Here is a 26,133-nt window from a genome sequence, read left to right as displayed (position 1 = left end):
GCCAGCGTTGTGGATTAGTCTAACCCCTCTCGTTCTGAGAGGAGACTCGTACCCAACAGTGAGCCGTGTATGGGTTGTTAATGATGATGATAATGATGAATACCTACTACTTCAAATTAAACAAACAAAGTGATGTTTATATTATTTTTAATTTCAGGAGCTTCACAAAATCAAAACAATGATGACATCAAGAATCATTTTTTCTTTCACTTTTTGCAAAAAATTACTAGTCTTTAAATATCACATTCAGTTCGTGAGGACAGTGACGTCCGTATAAAAATTGTAACAATAGAATAATTCTTAATGTTTTCATAAATGGCCGGCAACCGGCACCATCCAACAGAGATCAGCAGATACACTTACAGCTAAGTTCACTCATTTATATCTAATAACCGCTTATATACTAATGAATGTAATACTATAACGATGTACCTTAACATAATGGCAGTTCATGAAAATAAAAAAAACAATCAAAGAATAAAAGGCTAAGTGTTAGTTGAATGCAATAGTTACTATGCCAATCTGACTAGCAGTTGAGCATACAGACTCTGGCAGACATAAAACACCATCCGACTCAAACAAAGTTCCACAACGCGCGATAATTTTTTTTTCAATCTATACGGCTCTAGGATCTAGCCCTTTTGAGCTTAAAGTTACAATCGAAATATTTCATTAACTACCCTCACAAACAATATCCGACACGATTACAATTACACAACGCGCGATCAATTTTTTTTTCAATCTATACGGCTCTAGGATCTAGCCCTTTTGAGCTTTAAGTTACAATCGAAAAATTTCAACTACCCTCACAATAAATAACCGACATGATAACAAAAACCTATCGGCTTTCTCGCTTACAGAACTTAAGAAACAAACATAGGCTTCTCTTTTCATAATATTGAAGAAATTCACGCCGTGAATTGCTTTATCATAGTACGAGCACTTGACCACGACGAAATTGTTATTTACAGTTGATGCTGCAGGTGCAAAGCCACTTTTCGCTTTTCGCACTTAATATTTAGAAAAAAATAATATTAAAAACAAAAAGAAATAGAAAAACCGAAGATAACCATTCACCGAAACAGAATAAGACGAAGATAAGTTATTTATGGTCGTGTGACTATCTTCTGACGATATAGAACTCATAGAACGTAAATACGCTTTATTGCGATAATATATTGACGAATAATGTAATTAGACATAAGTCGCGTGTCGTGTAGTGTTTTATGTTTGCCACCTTATCGAGACACAAAGTTGTCTTGAGGCAGTTTGATCAGTCTATACCCACCAGGGGCTTTGAACATACTGTTCGGCGCAAACTGTTGACTTGCATACACATTCTGAGATACATATGTTTGTTGAGCTAATCTCGGTTGAGGTAATTGTACGTGACTATTATATTGCATTTGAGGAAACACTGGGGTGTTCGAGGGCGCGAAAATTGGAGGACTCTGATTGTAGCTATTCATATTGCAGTTTTGGAACCGATCTAACAGTAGATGCTTATATGGCTCCCCGCAAATTGACTCCTCTCGCGACGGAGGTTGAGAGAAAATGTTCCGTTGGTTTAAACTAGATGTTTGAGACTCAAACCCCGAACTTTGGCTAGACGAACGGCTTCCATTAACGTTGAATATCAATGGACGTTCACCTTCATTGCCCCAGTAACCCCCAGCCACCCATGAGGTACTGTGACCCAATTTACTTGGCGATATAACTGGCCTGGAACGATTCAAAGGAGTCGGCACAACGAAGTTTGGCGACGCTGTGAACTTACGTAAAGCAAAGACCGGGTTGATTTTGAAGCTTCTCTTTTTCGGGCTGCTAATACACAAAGAACTTATGCTTTCATCTAAATCTGAATCAGAATCGTCTACCTTTTGGTAGTTGTTGAAAGAAGGTTTAACGAAAACAGAATCAGCGAAAGATTTAGGGCTAGATGCGACTGAATTTACTGAAAAGGTTGAGTTATGTTTCGGTTTGTTCCATATTGAATCGTTGTGGGGAGTAAAAGATCTACCACTTATAAGACTATGGTTTAGCATACTCGTTTCGTTGGATGAATCGGTAAAGCTGTGCAATCCAAATTGGCTGAGTGACACATCGTCATCGGTATCCAAAGATATATTATCTTCATCATCAAAAAGTTTCTTGGGTGCAGCATTTGTCTTCTTAAACTTCTTTTGTGAATTCGGTTTTCTTGTAACATTTTTAACAGTCTTGTTGTTACTTAAGTTTATATAGACAAGTAACACGGCCATTGTACTAAATAACTGAAACAAATAAAAATATTTAGTAAAATGTTTATTTTTTTATTTCTGCCTGCTTCCCCGACTGCCTTTTTGGTGGTTAGCATATCATCATCATCATCATCAACCCATATTGGGCTTACTGCTAAGCTCGAGTCTCCTCTCAGAATGCGAGGGATTACGCCAATAGTCCACCACGCTAGCCCAATGCGATTGGCAGAGAATTCACACACGCAGAGAATTAAGAAAATTCTCAGGTATGCAGGGATTCCTCACGATGTTTTTCCTTTACCGTTTGATACACGTGATATTCAATTTCTTAAAATGCACACAACTGAAAAGTTGGAGCATTCACAGACTGGATTTGTATTGTAATCTCTGGATGTACTGGACCAATTAAAAACAAATTACCACAGCCGTGTTATTTGTGAGTGTCTGTCATAGGATATAATAAATTTTATTCCTGTATTTTCCTGTATTTTTATTTTTTTCATATTTATACAGGGACTATATGGATGAAACTGTGGGGTGTCAGCTAGTTTAACATATTATCAACACATAAACATGGCCTGCCAAATTCAGTCTGATGCTGCATAGTGGTTTTGATAATTTGTCGATGGATGGCATAGCGGAGATGCAGGATGGTGCCCATCAAATTACTATAATTGTCAGTCAAAAAGTATTATTTTAATACAATAATCGATCGATCGTGCGATGGCGACCTGCACATGACACTAGAAGTACTACAGAGTGACGTACACAAGGTTTTAACAAGCGTAGGCATTACACATACAAAAACTTCCAAGATTGAAAATTCTTTCTCCGAAATGTATTGCATTGTGATTGCACTTTGCTGAAACAGCTCAACGAAATTATTTTTTTGCATATTTGTTAGGTAAGAGAATAGGTGGAAAAGTATTTATCACCCTCCAAAATCCACCCCCCATTTATATCCTGAGTATTTGTATTTGAAAGATAATACTTACTTTAATTAAGCTCATGATTAAAGGATCTGTAGTCAAATACTCTTGTACTATTGCAGTCAGTACGAAAACCGACCAGAGCAGGTCAATTACTATACTATATTGTGCTTTGTTTATATTCCAAAAATGTCCTATAATCTGTAAAAAACATACAACGCCTCCCAATGCTATCTGCATCAAGTCACTGAGTCCAATAAAGCTTGTAAATATCTCTATATCTATAATATATAAGTCAAAATTTGGATCTGCTAATGATGGGAATGTAAGTAATGTCTTCATTTTTATGATAGAAAAAATTCTCTGTACGAGGGTCCAAATAATTTCTTTAACATTGTATATTGTGTTTGATAAAGTCTGGTGTTTCAAAGCATTTTCATGGCACTCAATTGCGACCAGAACTACCAAAATTATAGCAATTAGCCTAGAAGTATTATTTATTATTTTCTTTATGAGTTTATGTTGTTTTTGGCTCCTCTGATCACTTTTGCCTGAAGCTCTTGTCTCTAATAATTTTGAACATAACAGTGATTCTTTCTCCTTGTGCAGTTTCTTTTGTAGGACTTTCTTACAGGGGCTGCACAATTTGTATGCTTTTTCTAACTGCATTCTGCAAAATTAGACCATAATATTATTATTAATAAAATCCAGAAGGAATCAAGAGTTGTAGTAAATCTTGGAGGAGGCTTTTGTTGTAAAGTACAATCAGACAAACTCTGTATAAAGGATGTTATTATTATTAATAATAATAATTTTATAATGTAATATAAATAATAACACATAAAATATACCTACTCAATGTTGACATGTCAAACTAATCAAACAGATTTTCCCTACAGTAAGAGATCTGGCATAAGAAATATAATATACCCTCATCTGTTATTTATTTGGGATAGCTAAAATACTAATTTTAGTGTGGTTTTGACAATAGATAAGAGATTCAAGATGAAAATTTAATGTATATCATAATTAAACATATCACGGTTTAAAGTTTTCACTAGTTTGTATACACAAATTAATGATTAATACATTAATTAGATTGTTTCCCATCCATATATTACCTGATGAAAATATAAAATAATTATTGACCTAAAATGTATGACTTATGCCAGTTTCAAAGTTAAACAGTGTTCAGGTTAGTAATGTTTGTTTTGCATGTTGATTGTACAGTTGTCAACTACTGCAAATTTAAAAATGGTGACCCTTAGAAGCAGCAAGTCTTAAATACTCGTGACTTTGCTTGAAACAATACATTTAAGCCAGACACTGGGTTATTGGCAAAAGTTAAATTGAGTGGCCAAGTTGTAGATAAAAGTAGGTAGGTAAAGTACCTCAACAAGTGGATAATTCTATTTATACCAAAGAATACTCAATATGATTTGATTTTCCTCAATAAATAAATAAAATTACATAATACTGTTAACAAATACCTGTAGGAGTTGATCTCTTCATCATATTTCTTCTCATTCATGGGCACGAAATTAGCCAATTGTGTCACCTTGAGTTGTTGGTTAATATTACACATCTTGCATAGACCATTCTTGGGTGGGCTTCTTTGGAAAAACTTGGGACTTTTAGAAACTTGTTCAGTGTTTGTACACAGCGCTTTGTTATAATCACCGTCCTAGAATATACATATTTACAACGAATTATGAGTTATACAATTTCTTATTTTAATGTTCTTAGTATAAAAATGTACCTTCGTAAACCCATTGTACTGGTCGCATTCTGAGCACGTCCAACTGTTACGTTCGGTAAATTTGACCCAGACATTATTATTGCAGAACCAACAGTTTACTCTCCAAGGTATAAATGACCTGTAAGGAATTATATTAATAATAGACTTAGAACGGCGGGAAAGTGTTCTAACCTTATATCACTTACCGCAAATTAGAAAGAAGTTTCCAGAGTAGTAATGTGCAGCAGAGTAGAATAGCAGGTATTGTTATAATCATTGGCTCCATAACATGAGGAAATTTCATTTTTAGTCAAATTTTGTTATATTTTACAAATTCATTTTTTACATCACATAACCTAAAAATACACGACACCCACCTACCATCACTGCCACAGATTATAAAGGTCACAGACAGAGTCCCACTTCGTGACATATTTATGACTTCACAGATTAAGAATATTGAATTATAATTCGTCTGTGATTAGTAATTCTCTTCTAAACTACAAGTTTTTGGCCGTTTTTATGCCATTTAACTACACAAACCGGCATTTTTAGGGAGCTCTTTACACAACGAAAACATTTATAACAATGAAACATCGATTCTGTAGCAACAGTTTTTATAAACGCGTTAGATCATAGATTTTTGATCTTTGCCAGAGGGGTAACGGTTAGCGAGCCAAGTCCTGATATTAATAGTCTAAGACATTATATTTTAATTTTATTTTGTATTTTGTATCGAGTGTTCAATAAATATTAATAAAACAACCTTAGTTTAATTTTTGATCAAACTCTACTGGCAGCCTCAAAAATAATTTCATGTCCATAAATACTCTTCGCTATTCTGTATAGTACTTTTTTTCTTTCTGTATAGCCTTTTCCCTACCGGAAAGAATAAAGAAAAAGTAAAAAAAAAAAAAATACCGACCGAATTGAGAACCTCCTTCTTTTTGAAGTCGGTTAAAAATATGTAATTTTACCATAGACTTAGAAGTAGTTATATATCTATGAATTTTACATTTGTCTTTGTAGGAAACAATTATTCAATGTACTCTATGAAACAATTATTCTGTGTCTGTCTGTGGTAGGAAAGAATAAAAAAAAAATGGTTTTTGTAGGTTATGTTTTTAAATTGGACTTTAACTATTCAAAAACTTTTTAAAAGTGTTACAATCTTTACATTATTTGTTTTAATAATTAATATTTTAGTTATATTCTTTATAAAATGACATCAAACTTTGAAATCCTCTATTTGTGTAACTATGATGATCAACTTGATGATATGGGTAATGTTTTGGAGGCATATTTAATAATTAATAAATTAGAATTGTTGTTTCATTTCTTTATTTCAGTTCCTGACACCGTTAAGAAGCTTTGGTCAGGTCAATTTACTATAGAGAACTCAGATTTAATTAAAGAATATCTATCAAGCGGTTTGGACGTTGATGTTTTACAGAACACAATAAAAAGTTATCAAAATGATGACACGAAATTAAAGAGAGTGTTACAGACAGCTATAAGTTCTTTTCTAACATTTTGTGATATTAACTGGAATCCACACCCTAAAGAACTAGATTTAAATAAATATCTAGGAAATGAATGGCCTCAAGACATTGATGCATCAATAAAGTTACAGCGAGATTCAGAACCATTGTTTGCGAACATTTTACATCCAGAATTGTTGTATTTTTCTTCGCAAATATTCTCTATACTATGTTCAATAGAGCAAAATCTGGTAAGTTATTTTTTCAATAATTAAGTATTATGTTTACAAAGTCAACTTGTAGTGTCACCATAAATTTGATTTGACTCCTAGTGAGCAAATTAATTTATCAACCATTGACCTTTTATAATAAAATGACCCACAATCATGTACAAAATTTCACTTAAAAACTGGCCAATTTTGCTTTGACAGTTTTAGAATTATTGGTAAAGAAAATTATACCTAAAGGCCTTTGAATATAGTCCAATATTCAATAAAATCCCAAATGCAGAGCAAATTCAACCTTAAGTATTGAGTTTAAGGTTGAATTTGCAAATGCAAATACTTGAATTGAGTGCTAAGAAGTTGTGTTTGGCACTCATTGAGTGGGGATGTTTTTTGGTCGCTGATTGTGCATCCAATTTTTAATAGGAGATTGCTGTTATCAGCTTACATAATATTTTTATTTATTGCATTATGACAATAGGTTGTATAATCCATTAAAGTAATTTTTGTTTTTTAAAAAAGGATTTTCTTCTCCAATTAGTTTAAGTATCGGTTCACACAAACCAGCTCAGAGAGCATCAAATGGCGCTCTTTTCACACAGACTGCCGGTGTGAGTACGCTTGGAACTGGCCTGAGCCAAGCAAACTGTTTCACTCCCAGCTGGAAGAGCACTAAGCTGATGTGTGGGATGGAAGTGCTAGTTGCCGAGTGGGTGCTCAACAAGAGTGGTGTACCTCTAGTTTCACACAGTCCAAGTTTTGTTTAGTAGATGTTTTCATATGTGTGTTGTTTAATTGAGACATGGATTTATACTACAGTTCGACTCAATGTGTACTATTTACCAACAAACAAATTAAAAATGAGGGTATAAATAAATCACTAGTCAGTTCACACCTAATAATATTTATTATTAACTTTTTCTTATTATAATTTCACTATAAGACTATTATTAGACTCTAAAATATAAGATATTGGAGGGAGTAAAATACACATCAAAATCAAAATCAAAAATCATTTATTTCAAGTAGGCTCAGTTTACAAGCACTTTTGACACGTCAGTTGACTATTTGTAAAGATTACTACCACCGGTTCGGAAGGCAGGTTCTGCTGAGAAGATACCGGCAAGAAACTCAACAGTTGCTCTTTTGAAAAAGTCATACAGTATTATAATTTACAATTGATAACAATTACTGTTTACATTTCTTATAGTTTTATTTCCTGTGTGAAGGTGGAAGCTGATCCAACGACCTCCAAGCAACTTTATCATTAAGGAACTCGTCAATGTTGTAGTACCCTCGACTAAGTAAATGTTTTTTAACACATTGCTTAAAGCTATGCATTGGCAGGTCCATTACAGTCTTGGGGATCCTATTATAGAAGAGTACACCCAAACCTACAAAAGATTTTTTTACTCTTTGGAGACGATATGCAGAAATAACTAACTTATGCCCGTGTCTAGTAAGACGTGGGTTTAAATCTCCTTTTCGTTTGTACAAATTAATATTTTGTCTTACATATACTATACTGTTATATATATATTGACAGGCTACTGTTAGTATACCTATTTCTTTAAACTTTTGACGAAGGGACTCGCGTGATTTTAATTGATATATTGCTCGAATTGCTCTTTTTTGAAGTACAAATATAGATTGTATATCGGCAGCCTTGCCCCACAATAAAATACCGTAAGACATTACACTGTGAAAGTACGCAAAATAAACAAGCCTAGCTGTATCAACATCAGTAAACTGTCTTATTTTTCTCACGGCAAATGCCGCTGAGCTAAGTTTACCAGACAGTTTTTCTATATGAGTCGTACATCGTACATATATATATCGACTAGGCTAAACTATGCATTTAAAAAATTTAATTTTCATCACAGAATTAAGGGGCTCATTATTAACCAATTATGGAGATTTGACTATGTTGGTTTGACTATGGGAAGTTAGGAGTTTTATATGGTGTTTTTGGAAGGTAGGAGGTTTTAATAGCCACTAAGCCACTAATGCATGTTTTAGACAAATAGTTTCAAACAGCTCTTGGTTGACCAATTTTGATGATCCCATTTCAGTTGCACCTTTGGTGGAGTTTTCGCAGTAAAGTTACACATCAAAGAGTTTTGGAGGACACTAGTGCCACCCTGTATAATGAATTGGAGTTGATCATTGCCAAGTTATACAATGTTTCACAAATTCTGGACAAGCCTCGATTAAAAATACTCCTGTATTTAGAGATCGCTCAGGCTTACTTAATCTATGGAAGAGTCCAGAAAGTTGAGGAGTACTTGTTAAAAGCAAGAGAAATTGCTGGATTGAAACTTGAGTTGACGGGTAAGGATTTTTGTTATTGTTTCTATTTTAACATTTGTTAAAATATTGAATATGAAATTTCAATTATATTCAGTTTTATTTATTTTCTGAATACCTTCAGTTAGTTCCACCATTTAAAACACCAGCTGAAAAGATCTTGATGAAATTTGGCGGATTGATTTTTATTATTATCTGGAATAGCATATTATGCTGTACATATGTATGCTACATTTAATCCTGATAATCTCATGGAAAGGTACTACAGCGGTGACTGTCTCATTATTAAAAACTCTATGTTTAAAAACATTAAGAATGGAGAGATATCCTACTAATATTATAAACACAAATGTTTGTATGGATGTTTGTTACTCTTTAACGCTGCAACTACTGAACTGATTTGGCTGAAATTTGGAATGAAAATAGATTTTAGTTGTAGGATTAACACATGTGCTACTATTCATCCTGGAAATATCCATGGTTCCCGAGGGATTTGTGAAAAACTAAATTCCACTACCACCAGTGTCTACTAGTTTATTATATTTTTAAAACAAAATCAGGAAAAGAATAATTTTAATCCATATTTATTTTTATATGGCAGTAATAGGGTATGATTTGTTGCTTTAAAACTAAACTGCAATTACAGGAATATTAGGCAAACGCACAAAGTTCCAACAAGAAGCACTGGCGCAGTTGGCATTATCAAGCGAACTAGACGACAGTATAGAGCGTCTGTCCGCTGAACAGAGCCATGGTGACTCGGAGCTTCCAGTGGAGATTGAGCTGCAAGATGACCTTCGATTGAACCAAATTGCCTTCAATGAAAATATTACTCAAGCAGAACTGCCTAGCTTGGAGCAGACATTATGTTTGTTGAATGTGTAAGTTTTTTCACGTTTTTTTTTTCTTTAAGAACATTGAAAAGATATTATGATTTTTTTTACCTATATATTTGTGGTTTTAGTCTGTTTCATAGGCTTGTTTTATAGGCAATTCCTTCAAAAGTCTCAATCCAAAAATGACCGAAGAGACGACCTTACGAAAAAGTGAGGCCGTACACTTCTGTCGAGCGTCCCGAAACGCCCACGTTTTTTTATTTCTTTAAGAACATTGAAAAGATATTATGATTTTTTTTTTAACAGTCTCAAACCCAAAGATGATCTAAGAGACAACCTCACGAAGAAGTGAGGCCGTACATATAACACTTCTGTCGAGCGTCCCGAAACGCACACTTTTCTTTTATTTCTTTACGAACATTGAAAAGATAATATAAAATATTTTTATTTTCGACTATTTCTTAGGCAATTCCTTCAAAAGTCTCAACCCAAAGATGATCTGAGAGACGAAGAAGTGAGGCCGTACATAGACGCCATACTGTCACAGAAGAGCGGCCCGTGGTCGACCCGCGTGGCGGCGCTGCTGACTCGCTGCAAGTTGGAGGCCAACCACAAGCGCACTGTGGAGCGCGCGATGCTGCAAGCTGAAACTATTGTCAATGATAAGTCAGGAGTCTCCTCCACTAGCAGGTAACTTAACCCTTAACTATAGTCGTGGGTCCACTGGACCCATGTTGAATGGGGTGATGACTAGGTTTGAATATATTGATTTTTATGATACATTCGGGTAAATAAGGTCAATGTTAACTAATTTATACATAAAATAAATTAGATTATAAAATTTCAAAATCAATTAAAAATCTTTTATCTTAATTAGATGAAAATTCATACAGTTTTAGCTTCCTTACACTAAATATGACATTTTTTAATACGTGAACTATAAACATAAATGCACAAGTAACAAAGATATTAGTAATTTTGTTTGAACGCTCATACAAACCTAACGATCATTATATACCTATGGCGTCATTAATTCGTAACATTTTGTATAGAGCGTTTTTCAGGGATCCGCGGCAGCGCCGCAAATCTGACCCTTTAAATCTCTGTAGCTCCGAAAGTAATGATCGCAGATTACTTTTACATAATTGCTTTACTATTAGCCTCAGAATACAGAAAGTGGTTTTCTGTATTCTGAGCTATTAGCATACTCTTAATTTATATACTATTTAAAAAACTGTCATCATCCCTATTTTTGAACTGATTTAATAGCTCCTTCCAAAAATACGCCAAAGTATCTTGAGAAGAATGGATGCCTATTTGTATTAAATGTGCAAAAACGGTTGCAAATCATGCTAGCTGCAACTTGAACAGTAATTTATGATGTCAAAATTTTTATAGAAAGAGTTTTATGTCTTTACTTTTTTAAAAAGTATACTTTTACGCACATGAAACGAATTGCGATAAATTTTTCATTGTGTTTTTCTATTTTTGATGATTATTTTTTAAATAACGTCTGTTTAAAAGAAATGCCATTATGAACCTGATATCTATTGGTCGACAATGTGTCTTTTTCTCTTCAATTATATGCATACTTATTGCAGTACAGGGTATACTTTATAGATGTAAACACCATGTTATATCTTCAGGTTGTCATACTTATGGGCCACAGGCCTGTCTCCCGCTTGGAGCTGGCGGCAGCAGCTGGCCGACCTGTACCTCAGCCTGGGGCTGGTGAAGGCGGCTCTCGAGGAGTACCAGAAGCTGCAGCTGTGGGAGGACGTCATTGTGTGTTACACCATGTTGCAACTGAGGCATAAGGTATATCCTTTAGTAAAATTTGGGACACATTTTGTTTTAGCATGGATCTCTTATAATAAAAGGACGCACAATTATGTACAAAATTTCACATGGAAACTGGCCAATTTTGCTTTTTTAGAATTATTGGTAAAGAAAATTATACATAAAGTCTTTTAAATATAGCCCAATATTCAATAAAATCCCAAATGCAGAGCAAATTCAACCTTAAGTATTGAGTTTAAGGGTGAATTTGCGACTACTTGAATTGGGTGCCAAGAAGTTGTGTTTGGCACTCATTGAGTGGGGATGTTTTTTAGTCGCTGATTGTGCGTCCACTTTTTAAGAGATCAATGGTTTTTAGCTTTTAATATTGTATATAAGTAATTATAATAACCAGTGCACAGTAAAACCGACTGTTTGGTTTGTGTTGCATTATGGTTAGGCCTAGGTTAAATATTTTGTAGAATAATAAATAAAATAAACTTCCGGAATAAGTTGGTGAATGTGTTACAAAAAGTGTAATCATTTGAGATACTAGTAATTTGATATATTTTCATTTACATCTTCCAGGCTGCAGAAGTCATCCAACAACAAATAGACATTGAACCAACTGTAAAGCTTTATTGTCTTCTTGGGGATGCTACCGGTAAATAACATTGTTTTTTTGTGCCGATATCTAAATAATTCCAAGCATAAATATGCAATGGTAAATAAACTATATTTTGTACAAAGTACAAAGTTACTGCTAAAATACTGTCTTGGACGTTATAATCACTAATAACAGATATACATGTACAATGTACATGTTATAAAATAAAATCCTATACATATACGAGTATATCTATCTGTCTGTTCGTGATATAGTACTGAATGGATTTTGACTGAAAATATAGTGTTTCATGAAGAAGGTTTAAACATATGTGTGTCAAAAATTTGTTTAAATTTGTTGAAATATATCTTAAAGGAGAAATTTAAGCGTTTTCATCGAAAACGCTGCCTAATCCGTTAGAGATATTACAGAACAATGCATGGAGGGAATTAAATGAAAAAAAAAAATGGACTTACCTGTATTATACATCAGTCTTCGACTTTTTCTCGTACGAAGTCACGGGCGTCCTGTAGTATTAGTTCTAGTAGTAATAAACTCTTAATGTTTTTTTTACTCAGACGATATCACCTGCTACTCCAAAGCATGGGAGTTCTCAAACCATAAGAGCAGCCGCGCGCAACGCCACTGGGGCAACTATCTGTTCGACCACAAGAAGTACGACGAATGTATCCCACACTTCGAACTGTCTGTCGAGATCAATTCTATACAAGAGAGAGTGTGGCTGAGATTAGGGTAAGATAGCATTTTTAATTATTGAGTTATAAATAGAAATTAAAATTTCGAGGTAGAAAATGTAACAATGAATTTTTTCTACCATTTTTGGTAGAATAAATTAGTGACTATTTTAGAATTTAAACTATCGTGAGTGTTATTCATATTAATTGATTATGAAACACGGCTAAAACTCACGTGATATTAAGTCGGAGTATGCCCGACTAGTTTCGAACCCATACGGGGCCCATAGTCATGAGCTGGTTCTTGCATCACGTGACATCATAATATCACGTGAGTTTTAGCCGTGTTTCATAATCAATTAATATAAATTAGTGACTGGTAACACTTGAACAAAACTCTACATTAATTTCACTTTCAAGTACATAATGGTTTAAATAATCTAAATTCTACATAAATTTAACTTTCAAGTACATAATGGTTTAAATAATCTAAATTCTACATAAATTTAACTTTCAAGTACATAATGGTTTAAATAATCTAAATTCTACATCAATTTAACTTTCAAGTACATAATGGTTTAAATAATCTATGCTCCTTATTGTGCCTCCTTTGAGAACACTTGGTTTATTCTTACAATTTTTTTAATTTGAATCAATATAGTTTAATGTAGAACTTACTGTCGTTTTGATTTTTTCATTTAATTTAAAAATCTTTTAATTCAATTTATATGTTGCAAACATATGAAAACTTGGGAATCTTGGGAATCTTCTTTAGAATATTTTTTTACCCCGCCTATACTTTATTTCTCCTCTCTGTGACAAGTCCTCTAGTTTTCCCAACCCCTGAAATTTTCAAGGGGGTTTTTGTTATCAAACTAAATTTAAATTAAATATTCAGAAAACTAATACAGTTATTTCCTTTTAGATTATGTGTAATTTTTTTCACTAAATAAAACCGTCTTTGTAGATATGCAGCTCTTATGACAGAAAACTGGGAGCTGTCAGCTAAAGCATATCGCCGGTACACATATTTGCAGCCAAACACTTTCGAGGCGTGGAACAACTTAGCGAAAGTGTATGTAAAGCAGGGTGATAAGAAACGAGCTTATCGGGCGCTGATGGAAGCGTTAAGATTTAATTATGACAACTGGAAGGTTAGCACTTTATATTTTATGGCTATTATTATATTTTTTGGATATGTTTTTATGCTAGCACGGATAGCAAGGCTGATCATTTGCGCAAAGAATGTGCCAGCCCTTGTGAATTAAGAAAAAAAATTGCACTACGACTTTATGAGTCTTCCCGGCAAAAGAAGTAAATAAACATGAACAATAGTAGCATTCTAGTTAAGCGCACATCAATAATTTACCGCAATAATATTTCGATAAAGATTATACAGTAAAGCTTTGAAACGTTTTTTTTTCAGCTTTGGGAAAATGTAATAATAGTTAGCATGGACACAGGCTATTTTGACGACGTAATTCGTGGGTGTCACCGTATACTTGATCTACAACACAAATTCGAGGATGTCGAAGTTTTATCGCTGCTAGTTAAAGCCATTGTTAATAATGAAAAGGATGCCGATGGCAATAGTGTTGCCAGGTAAAGAAAACCTAATTTGGTATATAATCTTATTTCTGTCAATGATTATAAAGTACCAATTATGTGATATTTTTTTTTTATAATACTAAGCAAAGTTATCATAAACATTAAACAGATTCTGCATATTTACTCACAAACACAATAAATAAATAAATATATAAATATATATATAAATATAAATGTACTGTTTCAGATTACAAAAGCGAGCACTTGAATTGTTCGGAAGAATAACATCTATTCATCAAAATAAACCAGAATTGTGGCAGTTGTATTCAGATCTAAGTCCTACCTATTTGCTGAAGGCACAACGTTTATTGAAAGCTTACAAGGGTTATACTCAGGTAAAAACGAATTTGTATAATCGAATTCATTCTTTATGACGGTTCCGAAATAAGGTGCAGGTGTCCCTACGCGAAAACTAAAATCATGATGTGTGCGGCGATTACACTGCGTCCCTTTGTAACCGGGGATACCTAAAATCTTGTATTGCGAACAATGTTTTTGCATCGGACTATGCTTCTTTTATTTTAGATTTTTCCAATTTGACATCTATAAACATACCTAAGTAAAAGTATTAAGTAAGTAGTAAGTAAAATAAGTAGAATTACAATTTTACTTATATTATGAGTGTGAAAGTGAGAGTTTGTTTGTTACGCATTTTGGCTGTTAAGCTGAAAAAGCGGTTACGCTTAACTATGATGATATTCGGCAAAGCGAAAATGGCTTTGTGATACGGATACGTTACGAATCCTAGAAATTAAAGTACCTCCATTTTTTAAATTTTTTATTCTTTACAAGTTAGCCCTTGACTACAATCTCACCTGATGGTAAGTGATGATGCACTCTAAAATGGAAGCGGGCTGACTTGCTAGGAGGATAAAAATCCACACCCTTTTCGGTGTCTGTACGACATCGTACCGGAACGGTAAATCGCTTGGCGGTACGTCTTTGCCGGTAGGATAACTAGCCCCGACCGAAGCCTTCCACCAGCCCGACCTGGACCAATTAAAAAAACCTCAATCCGCCCAGCCGGGGATCGAACCCAGGACCTCCGTCTTGTAATTCAACCGGGCATACCACTGCGCCACGGAGGCCGTCAAAAAGTCAAAATCTGTATTGCTGCGATCTTAAAAATAAAAAAAAATCCTTAATCCATCACAAATTATTTTTGAAAAATATTTTGCTTCGGTTAACTGCATTACTCAAATATTAAGTATGTTTTTTTAGAGTGGTAGCTGGTCAAACAACCCAGAGACGTGCAGTAAGGTTATGGAGCTCGCAGAAAATCTCCTAGACAACAGCCTGAAAGCAAGAAAACATGCGGAAGAGAAAGACCAGCTCCAAGCAAATCAACAGTTGTCATCGGCTCGGCTAACGGGGCAAGCTGTAATACGAGCCGTGGAGAAACAGGACTGGGCAGAAACGAAGAATATGTTACATGAATTAAAAGAATTGTATAATAGTGTTACTGAATATATGAAATCGATTATGTAAATTTTGTTTTATTAATTTCGTAAATCTTTAAATGAACAAGCGCTTGGCTATCAATCTGTATCATGATGATAAATAAAGATGAAATTCAGTGAAACACGCTTACCTAAAAAATGTACCTATACACTGTCTTAATCTTAAAATCTAAACACGCTCTGTTACACGGTAAAGAAAACTGAAACTGCAAAGACATTCCAGATCTTCCCAGGACGTATCAAAAAAGCCAGAATTAGTTACATTGGGCCGTTGCCCTCACTTGTCGATTTTGATTGAAATGAACTTAAGAATAAAATTATTTCAGTTGGAAAAATATTTTGTGAAATGGCAACACTGTAATAATGATGTAGTAAAGCGTTTCGTTTTCGCACATCGCTTTACAAAAGAAGTTGAACTTTTGGCTTTATTTCTTTGTTGTATTTTAATCTCAACAGAATTATTTTGTTCAATTTGAAATTTAATTGTTTATAACGAGATTCTAATAACATTATCAACCAAAATAATGATAAAAGTTCGTCAGATATTTTTTCATTCAGAACTGTCAATGTTGCATAAACAAAACGTATTCTGACGTTTATGCTGTAATTGAATGGGTGTATGTGGTGAAAATAATATTGAAAACAAATTAAATTACAATGTAAAGTGCCTGGTTAAAGCGTAAGTCGTGCGTAAGTAATGCTCAACAATGGCTGCAGCTAACGACGAAGAAATATTAGAGGGTTTCCTTTGCCCAATCTGCAAAGCGGATCTAAAATCAGCGTCTCAACTAACGAGCCACTTCGAGAGCCTCCACCAAGAAGAACAGGACGTTTTGAAGTCTCTAAAAGATATATTCGGCAAAGCGAAGAAGGTTATATTGAATGCTGACGACACCCAGTTAAAAGAAACCTTTGATCGTGCATTAAAGTTCAATTCCCAAGAGTACTATCCGTACGAAGAGCAAACGGTCGGCGTATCGCGAAGTACGACTGATTACTTTAAAGCGGTCCGCTCCGCTAGATTAGAGCGATTTGCGACCGAAACTAATAAATTATTGATAAGGTTAGATAAATTAGTATGTAGTATGCCCAGTGACCCCAACCTAAGGAAACAACATGAACAGGAAGTGAGTAATCTTATTGTTACATTTTTTGCACATTGTTAGAGAATTTTAATACACTCTAAGCTAGGTGTATTTGATAACAATGTCTTAATACTTAATGGGTTGCATAAGTCTTGTGAAGAATTTTAAAAAATATTGTAATCAGAGGCAGTTTAAAGCAAGAGACCTTGATGCCTTTTTATACTGTAGAATGTTATTCCAATTGCACATTTCACCTATGTACATTCATTAATAAATTATCTAATTATAAAAAAAATGATAGTTATGACAAATATTACTTTATGAAAGAGAAAAACAAATAAATAATGTTGTTTCCAGGTTGTGCCGTGGCTAGATGGAACATCAGTGAAGCTGTGTCCAAATTGTGCTAAAACATTCAGTTTGACGAGGAGAAAACACCATTGCAGGCTTTGTGGCTCCATCCTATGCCATGATTGTTCTGTGTTTCTAGACTTAAATGTAGCCAGTGAGTGGGTTTCAATTTCTTCTTTTGCTTTCCAAATCTCTTCCTATGTTTGTCTTTATAAAAATACTAGCAGACGCCCACAACTTTGTCCGCATTTTGAAATTCAGTTTTCAGAAATCCTGTGGGAACCATGTATTTTCCCGGGGCGAAAAGTAGTCTATGTGTTAATCTAGAGTCTATTGTCATTCCAAATTTCAGAGAAATCCCTGCAAAATTGACAAAGTTTCATACAAACTTTCATCCCCTTATTAAAAATCCTTTCTTAGCGGATGCCTATGTCACAACATCTACCTGCATGCCAAATTTCAGTCTGATCCATCCAGTGGTTTGGTCTGTGCGTTGATAGATCACTATATCATTCAGTCACCTTTGAGTTTTATATATTACTAGCGGATGCCCACGACTTCGTCCGCGTGAAACTCGATGTAAACTTTCAACTACCCCTACCCCTACCCTACCCCTACCCTACCCCTACCCCTACCCTACCCCTACCCTACCCCTACCCTACCCCTACCCTACCCCTACCCTACCCCTACCCTACCCCTACCCTACCCTACCCTACCTCTACCCTACTCCTACCCTACCCTACCCCAACCCTACCCCTACCCTACCCTACCCCTACCCTACCCCTACCCCTACCCTACCCTACCCCTACCCTACCCTACCACTACCCTACCCCTACCCCGTTTTCTAATTATTATTAATATCAACTTTATACAATAACAATAAAGCTCAAATTGACTACGTTTTAGTTACAAATCATTTGTATGGGAAAAAGAAAAGGGCTATTTTAGGGTTTTTGGCAAAAAAAATATAATTAACAAATAAAAAATAGGGGTTGATCGTAGAGGGGTGAAAAATTTAAAGTATTATGAGATTTTTTATTGTAAGTCATCAAAAAGTAAAAAAAAAATTTACCAAAAAAAATTATAGTTTTTAATTAACAAATAAAATATAAGGGTTGATCGTAGAGGGGTGAAAATTTAGGGTTGTATGTATTTTTGTATGCTGTGTCATAAAAAAATAAAACAAAATATTTTGCCTAAAAAATAAAAAAAAAAATTTAGGGGTGGACTACCCTTAACATTTAGGGAGATGAAAAATAGATGTTGGCCGATTCTCCACCCTGGCCGACAATCACGCTAAGGATCACAAAAATCGGTCGAGCCGTTTCGGAGGAGTTCAAGTTCGAACACCGCGACACGAGAATTTTATATATTAGATATAGAAATATACATACTGATAGGTACAGACTAAAAATCTTTAACACCTACACACAGTGTTCCAGTAGCTTGTAATGAGCCAGCCCCCCAAAAAAGTTTTTAAAATAATATATATATATGAAGAAATTATTGAATCCAACAAGGATAAAATGCCTATTTAATTCTGATAATGTTATTCCTCGAATAAATTGGTACAATTGGCTTAGGGGTTTAGGCAAAAAATGTGCAATCTAATCTAATCTAATAAATACTTAGTTGGAGTTATTAATACATAATATGAAATGTTAATTCATTCCTATAAAAATCTCTTTATATTTCAGGAACAATAGTAGATCCATCAGCACCTCAAACCTCACAGGAGCATGAGGTGAATGAAAAGAATGGTTTGCGTCTCTGTGAGCATTGCTACAAGCTGGTTGAGCTACGGAAACAGGTGCAGGAAAATAGGAATGCTAAAACAGTACTTGTGACTGCTTATGAACAAATGCGGGGTCTGATGGACCAGGCCCAACCAGCTGTGGCCATGTATGAAAAGGTGAGTAATAAAATCTATATTTATATAAAAATGAATCCATATATCCCTTGGTCACGCCATCACGCGTGAACGGCGACAGATAAAAATTAAAAGAAGGGGTAGGGGTAGGGTAAAATAGGGGTAAGTGGGTGACTCCTATGGGTAGGGTAGGAGTAGGGGCAGGGTAGGGGTAGTTGAAAGTGTCACGGGCGTCCGCTAGTTTTGCAATAAATCATAACTGTAGTTATTTGACATAGGCAGCGTCACTGCTTACTATTTGGCATGATTGCAGTCAAGAGCTAGCTGTAATCCATTATCTATAAAAACAGCAAAAACTCTCACTTCTTGTATGGAAGCCCCTAAATATTTATTTTATTTGATTTTTTTAGTATTAGTAATTATAGCGGCCACAGAAATATATAATATGTGAAACATCAACTGTCTAATTAACATGGTTCATGAGATGGTGACAGACAGACAGACTGTGGTGCCTTAGTAATAGGGTCCTGTTTGATCCTTGAGGTATGGAACCCTAATAAAACTACTCATCTGCTTATTCCTGTCAAATTGCAAATGGAAGTTCGAAATTTACTGTATAAGTATATATCTGTCTATCTGTCTGTCTATTACCTATACATGCCTAAACTAACTAACTATTGATTTTGATACAGGCCCCTTCTACTTTTGAAATTGGGTTCTTTTATTATGCAATTTTAGATGTGTCAAAGTTTATTTGACGGAGAAACAACCTACAATCTGTCTGACGTAAATGCGATGCGCGGACGCATTGGCAAGCTAGCTGAAGGGATCGGTTTATTGAGCAAACAGATAGCTGCCTTGCCTGTTGAACCAAACATGAGGCAAGCCAAAGTGCAAGAGCATATTAGGCAGGCTGCTGCTCATTACATTAAGGTATTTTGTTTTATTTATAACAATTTCATCAGTATCATCATATTCCGCTCACTGTTGAGCACCAGTCTCCTCTCAGAATGGGAGGGGTTAAGCCCTTAGTCCAAAACACTGGCAAATGAGGATTGGCAGACTTCACACTCATAGATAATTATGAAAATTCTCAGGTATGCAGGTTTCCTCGCAATATTTTTCCTTCACCGTTTGAGACACGTGATATTCAATTTCTTAGAATGCACATATGTGAAAGGTTGGAGGTGCATGCTCTGGACCAGATTCAAACCCACACCCTACAAAACGAAGGCAGAGACTCACATCCACTGGGCTATCATGTCACTCAGAAAACAATTTAGACTGTTAGAGTTATATCTAATTGTTTCCACTTCATTGAAAGCAATAAGGTCTTTAATTTAGGCCTTTTAAGGAAAAAATATTGATTGAGGTTTTGGCTTATAGAATGTATTTGGATGAAATTTAAAACATTACTCTTAGTCCCGGAAAAATCCATGGCTTTCCGAGATTTGCGAAAAACTGATGGTTATGATAGTAGAATTGTTTGTTACCCTTTCACGCCGCGTCTACTGAACCGAACTACATAGGCTCCTTATCCCGCGGGGCGCTGCTAGTTTGTAATAATTAAAACTTTGTAATAAAAAAACTTACTAAAAATGATATTTTTAGGAAGAACTTCTGTCTTTAAGAAAGTTACCAACCGAGGCGCAGATTGAAGAAGTCAGAAGAGAACGATATGAGCGCGCGCAGAAACAGATACAATTAGAGAGACAGAGAGTAGAGTTGGAGAGAGAGTGGAGGAGTGAAGCAGAGTCAAGCGGGAGTCGCTCCAATGGGGCAACACATGACGATGATAACCCTTTACTTGAACAGATGAATATCATACGACAGTACATTAAAGATGCACGGAAGGAGTTGCGATTTGAGGAGGTATTTTTTTTAAATTTGTATTTGAGCGAAAGTGGTCAAATCAAATATAGTCCTTCATCACAGTTGACAGTTAGTCTGTCCGGGTCAAGTTAAAACTTTTCATACAGTCCACCAAGAACATCGAACTTTTATTGACTACAGCAATTTAAATTTAAATCCCTACTCAGTCGTGATAATGTTACTTTTAAATTCATTGTTTTGTGATTTTTTCACGTATTGAGGAACACCCAACATTTAGCTGGCATTTAACCTTGAATATTAATTTTTCACAAATTATCCCCTAATAGAATATGTGATAACACACATACAATATTTTTTAAAGGCCAAATGTTAATGGAAAATTTCAAGATGATCAGTTTAGTAGTTAAATAACGTGAAAGCGTAAAATACAAACAAACTTACAATCTTTTTGATATTAAATAACATCAATCTTTCTTTACCCTCAGGTGGCGATATTAGAAAAGAATCTTAAGGAACTCAAAAAGGAATATCAACTTCAAATGCTCTCATACAAGTCCTAGTCATTTCCAATAAATATTTTAAGCAAAATATTGATAATTGAAGAAAATATATAATCTAAGCGTGTTTATGTTAATTGTTATAACGTAATATGTAAGATAAAATATTTAATTCTTGTCTTCTCTTGTACATTTAAGAATAAATAGTCACAAAGTGCATGGGTTTTTTTTAATATGGCTTTTTAGTATAAGATTTATAGGCATTAATAAATTAAAAGAAATTCACTTCTTATCCATAAAAATTAAAATTAGAATATGATTGAGACTTACCTCATTACATAACAAATTACAGGATTAAAAATATTTAAGGATATCATAAAAATTAGATATTAACCTTGATAAATTGGCACTTCTATTTAAAATCATTTTGTTGGTATATTTATTTAAATTCCTTCGTTTAATGAATTAATAAATTCGGTGGATGTCTTTAGTTCGAGAAGTGGCATATTTTACATTGCCATATCTCAGGAGTGCACATTAAGCCGAGAATGCTGGTCGTTATTGTTTGTGACTGTTACAGGGTCAAACATTTTCATCCTAAACCCACAAAAGCGTAATGTATCTAGGCTTTCAATATATTTTATAGTTGAGTGGCCTAAGCTCTGCAGTAGACTATAAAATAAAGTATCTATTTACTAAATTTCTCTCTAAACTTTTCTAGTTTCTCCAGTTGTTTCAACATTTGTGGTCGAGTACACAAAGCCCTTTTTATAGTCTCATCCAACAGTTTCCTCTGGTAAAACGGTGGTATCGGCGTGTCCTCCAAGTGGAACGTATGAATACGCCCCATCGTGTCTCCAACGAATACATTGTCACCGGAAGGTGAGAACTGTATGAAGGTTAAAACTACGTTACCGGAGAAAGTGTATTCTGCACACGGCATGTGCGTCTTTCTCCGAAGATCCCATATCGAGAGCACGTTGCCGCTCGCCGATATGATAATGGTCGAGTTGACAGGACAAAATGCTACATCGTACACGGCGGACGGGCAATTCAAGGTTAGTATAACGTCGTCCATCCCTTCTATCCAAAGTCTGATAGCGTTGTCAGCGCCACACGACACCAGCAGCGTATCGATAAAAGGCGAAAACTGCATATTGTACACCGGACCAGCGTGCGCCCGGAACACATCCATGTGCTGATTCAAATAGTGCGTCGAACATTTGTGAATACAACCCTCGTCAGTGCCGACTAAATAGATGTGGTCTATCCTGGGATGCCATTTCATGCACAGCGCCGCTGGGTACCTCGTTATCGGCACATCCTCTTTAACGCACTGCTTTGGTGCTTCTAAACCTCTCATTTTACCCTCGACCGTTGATATACGCATCAAGGGCGTGCAAATAAAGTCGTGAGTTTTCGTGTTTATAAATTTGTTAATTCTGCCATCTTGGCAAGTTGTGATAACATATTCGTTCTCTTTGTCGATGCCGCGCCAGTTTATAGTCCAAATTGGTTCAAAGCAAGGATTTGTGTCACGTTTGCTGGTCGCGATCGTTTTGATTGCGTATGATGTCACGTCTAGTATCAAAACGTCACCGTTCGCAAATCCGCACGCGAGCCAATTGGGATTTTTGTCTGAAAATGCTAATGACGTCACAGGATCTTGGAAAGTGTACGACCTCTCCGGTTTACAGGGGTTTTTTGTACACCACACGCACACTAACCCGATATGATTCTCGGCATACGTAAACTTTCCATGTCCAACAGCTAAAATGTTATTATTTTTAGGATTGAATGATATACTCGATATCGGCCTATTTAATGTATCGGTATATTCAAAAGTCCAAAGTGGTTTCATGGAGTAAACATAAATCAGATCTAACGACAGTGGATTCATTTTGACGAGACCCCGAAATGTCTTCTGAGCACTGGAATATTCCAGCGTCGCCAACACTCGCTCGGTTAAAAGAACTGCATCCAAAAACTGTGGTGTACTAGATATTTCGTCAAAAGATTTTCCTCTGTTCGCTAATTCAGGGTCATAATACTTCTCCTTTTTCTTGCGTAATAAAGTAGGCGCAGCGGACTGGTACATTACCATTTCGTCGATTTGTTCCCTAGGCTTTATTAACGCCAGTCGCGCATACGTGTCGTGCATGTCCCACATAGAGGCGAATGCGATGGCGTTCTTTTTCTGAGGTCTTGTAGCAAGTGTGTGTCGTGTTTGAGTAATAAGTTCTGCAGTTTGTGTCTCTTCGTTTACCATTTTCCGGTTTTTGCCTTTACCCACCGTCATATATTGATATAACTCGTTTTCTTCTTCCACGGCATTGCCTTCCGAAGACCCTTTATCGTACGAGAAACTCGGTAACTCGAATAGAATATGCGTTTCAGTTTCTTTTAATGTTACGTAAATTTCAGGCGGATACGACATTATTGGCCTTGATTTGGGCAAGTAAAAAGCTGAAGGTGCTATTTCCAAGTCGACGTCGTCATAAACCAGTCCAACCTCTGTATTGATTGTGTGGTCGATATGGATGTCGTCAAGGGAGATCGTTGTGGCGTAAACTTTCATCCCTGCGTCGGCGGTAGATTTGGATTTGGCAGTTGGGCTTCGGGGACGAACTTTGGTTTCGAAAGCGGCATGAGAAAAAGTATCTTCCATTGTAACGTAATCTGAATCTACGATGTTGTCAGGCGTATAGTCTATATCGTCTACGATTACCCTGTATTTCTCGCGCTTTTCCATAAAACTATAGGTGGCTTTACTGACCTTTGATGCAGAATCAGAGATGTTCGTTTTAGAAACTGATTCATTCGAGCTCGCCTCTGTTGCAGCGATAGAGACCTGTTCGTTCTCCATCATGAACGAATTATATTTACCGTTCGTAAATATTAATTTATATTTAAATTGTCTTTTTAGCGTTTTTTTGACAACTGCTAATGACTTTGGCGTAAATTTTCGTTTGTCTAAACCTATAGGTATATTGGGTAAAACACCTCTTTCTGAAAAACCTCAATACCTTCACGGTTCCGGATTCAACACTGGGTTCGAAAGGTCATGGTTTGATCCCTACCCATTGAACTATTCCTATTTCCTACCTTAGCAGTATTGAAGGTTAGTTGAAAGGGAATAAATATTGCGTCATATCATAATAACTACGGAATCCTTAAAATATATGGCAATTAGGTATTCTTTTAAAAAAACAATTTAAAAAATCATGAAAATGGTACAGGTAAACAAAAGCCGGGTTAGTTCGGCTGAATATACGAGTAAGAGTAGATAAAATTGTTCATAAAGATTGCCTTATGCACATATCATTTATATTTTTATCCTTAATTTCCCATGGAAACGGGAACTACATAGACATCGCAGACGTCTACAAGTAGGTAGTACCTACCTCAGTGGCGGATTATCCGTAAGGCAAACTAGGCACGTGCCTAGGGGCGTGTAGTTACAAGGGGCGCGCGAGCTCAGAATTTTTAAATCAATAAAGAAAATATCATATCGACGATTAAGAACTAAATGCTGATGTATAACCTAAATCTCTAGTGATATAAGTATTCATAACAAACCATCATCTGTCAACACATATGAAGGTCTATTTCCCAGAGCAGAGATCATGATTTTCGATGTTCGTTCTGTCGTCCCTCTTGATATAATCACAGTTATAATAACGTCATATTTTATTCGCAAATTGGTGTAGTACAAGGGTCCTGGTCTTTTAAAGTCTAGGGTTTGATGATACAACGTCATCGTAATTGCAAAAAACAACTAGTTAAAATAGTATTATGATGGCCATTTGTGGCCGGTACAGGGGCGCCAATAAAGTGATTGCCTAGGGCGCTCTGGACCTTTGATCCGCCACTGACCTACCTTTAAGTGGCGTGTACTTTATAAGTGCAACCATTCTTTATCTACCTTGAGTATTCACTACTTTATATTAAAAACTGATTGTCATTTTTAACAGACTCCAAAAAAAGGAGGAGGTTCTCAATTCATCGCTTAGGTATTTTTTTTTTTTGACGAGTATGATGTGAAGGCGCTGACAAAAAAAACAAAATGAACTTTACGAGCCGATTTGGCATAGCACCGCTTTCAAACCATTCAGTAGAAAGGACATAGGTAGATGTTATTTTTTGCTTTTTAGAGTAATGCGTCTTTGAAGTCGGTTATAATCAGTAGTTATAGTGCCTACCCTATTTAAAAACCTTATGTACCTAACCTCTGTATATTACGAGTATACATAATAGGTACGTACACAATATACACCTATATGAAGGTGTAAACAAGATAATGTAAGGTTTCCGCGGCACGTAGCAATAAGCAAGCAGAGTGCGAGCTAGTCGTAGCATATCGCACCCGACGTCGTCGCGCTTTGTGAAGCGTGCTTCCGCTCGAGGAGTTCAACGGTTTCTCGACACGAGGCTGCATAATGCGGTCTTGATTATGTTCATACATTATACACTATTAGAACGAGGCTAAACCAGCCAGCTGCATCTAATAGGCCGTACTCTTTAATCAAATAAAACAAATAAAAACCAGTACCATTTAGGCCTAGTACGAACTACTTTAGTATATTAGTCGGT

At 35.5% G+C, this 26,133-nt stretch overlaps 4 protein-coding genes across 4 annotated transcripts; 2 read left to right on the top strand and 2 right to left on the bottom strand.

Moving 5' to 3' along the window:
- Positions 1-130: 130 nt before the first annotated feature.
- Positions 131-5,312, bottom strand: LOC112043778 (uncharacterized). Its single transcript, XM_024079356.2, has 5 exons — positions 5,114-5,312; positions 4,929-5,046; positions 4,660-4,853; positions 3,236-3,839; positions 131-2,273 (listed from the first exon to the last, which is right to left on the bottom strand). The coding sequence occupies exons 1-5, from the start codon at positions 5,209-5,211 to the stop codon at positions 1,239-1,241; spliced, it is 2,049 nt and encodes a 682-aa protein (XP_023935124.2). The 5' UTR covers positions 5,212-5,312; the 3' UTR covers positions 131-1,238.
- A 674-nt stretch (positions 5,313-5,986) lies between these two features.
- On the top strand, positions 5,987-15,933 carry LOC112043774 (tetratricopeptide repeat protein 27). Its single transcript, XM_024079345.2, has 12 exons — positions 5,987-6,190; positions 6,257-6,639; positions 8,685-8,943; positions 9,566-9,800; positions 10,221-10,445; positions 11,402-11,573; positions 12,123-12,198; positions 12,720-12,894; positions 13,804-13,990; positions 14,263-14,438; positions 14,632-14,779; positions 15,666-15,933. Exons 1-12 carry the CDS (start codon positions 6,130-6,132, stop codon positions 15,930-15,932), a joined length of 2,364 nt encoding a protein of 787 aa, XP_023935113.2. The 5' UTR covers positions 5,987-6,129; the 3' UTR covers position 15,933.
- A 550-nt stretch (positions 15,934-16,483) lies between these two features.
- On the top strand, positions 16,484-21,757 carry LOC112043768 (rabenosyn-5). The gene is made up of 6 exons (XM_024079332.2): positions 16,484-17,031; positions 17,347-17,494; positions 19,038-19,252; positions 19,949-20,143; positions 20,822-21,082; positions 21,529-21,757. Exons 1-6 carry the CDS (start codon positions 16,612-16,614, stop codon positions 21,601-21,603), a joined length of 1,314 nt encoding a protein of 437 aa, XP_023935100.2. The 5' UTR covers positions 16,484-16,611; the 3' UTR covers positions 21,604-21,757.
- Positions 21,758-22,034: 277 nt separating this feature from the next.
- LOC112044158 (dynein axonemal intermediate chain 4) lies at positions 22,035-24,406 on the bottom strand. Its single transcript, XM_024079908.2, has one exon. The coding sequence runs from the start codon at positions 24,404-24,406 to the stop codon at positions 22,229-22,231; it is 2,178 nt and encodes a 725-aa protein (XP_023935676.2). The 3' UTR covers positions 22,035-22,228.
- Between the last annotated feature and the right edge of the window lie 1,727 nt (positions 24,407-26,133).

This window comes from Bicyclus anynana, chromosome 5, assembly GCF_947172395.1.
Source record: "Bicyclus anynana chromosome 5, ilBicAnyn1.1, whole genome shotgun sequence".
NCBI lineage: Eukaryota > Metazoa > Arthropoda > Insecta > Lepidoptera > Nymphalidae > Bicyclus > Bicyclus anynana.
This window is presented reverse-complemented; position numbering and strand designations above follow the sequence as displayed.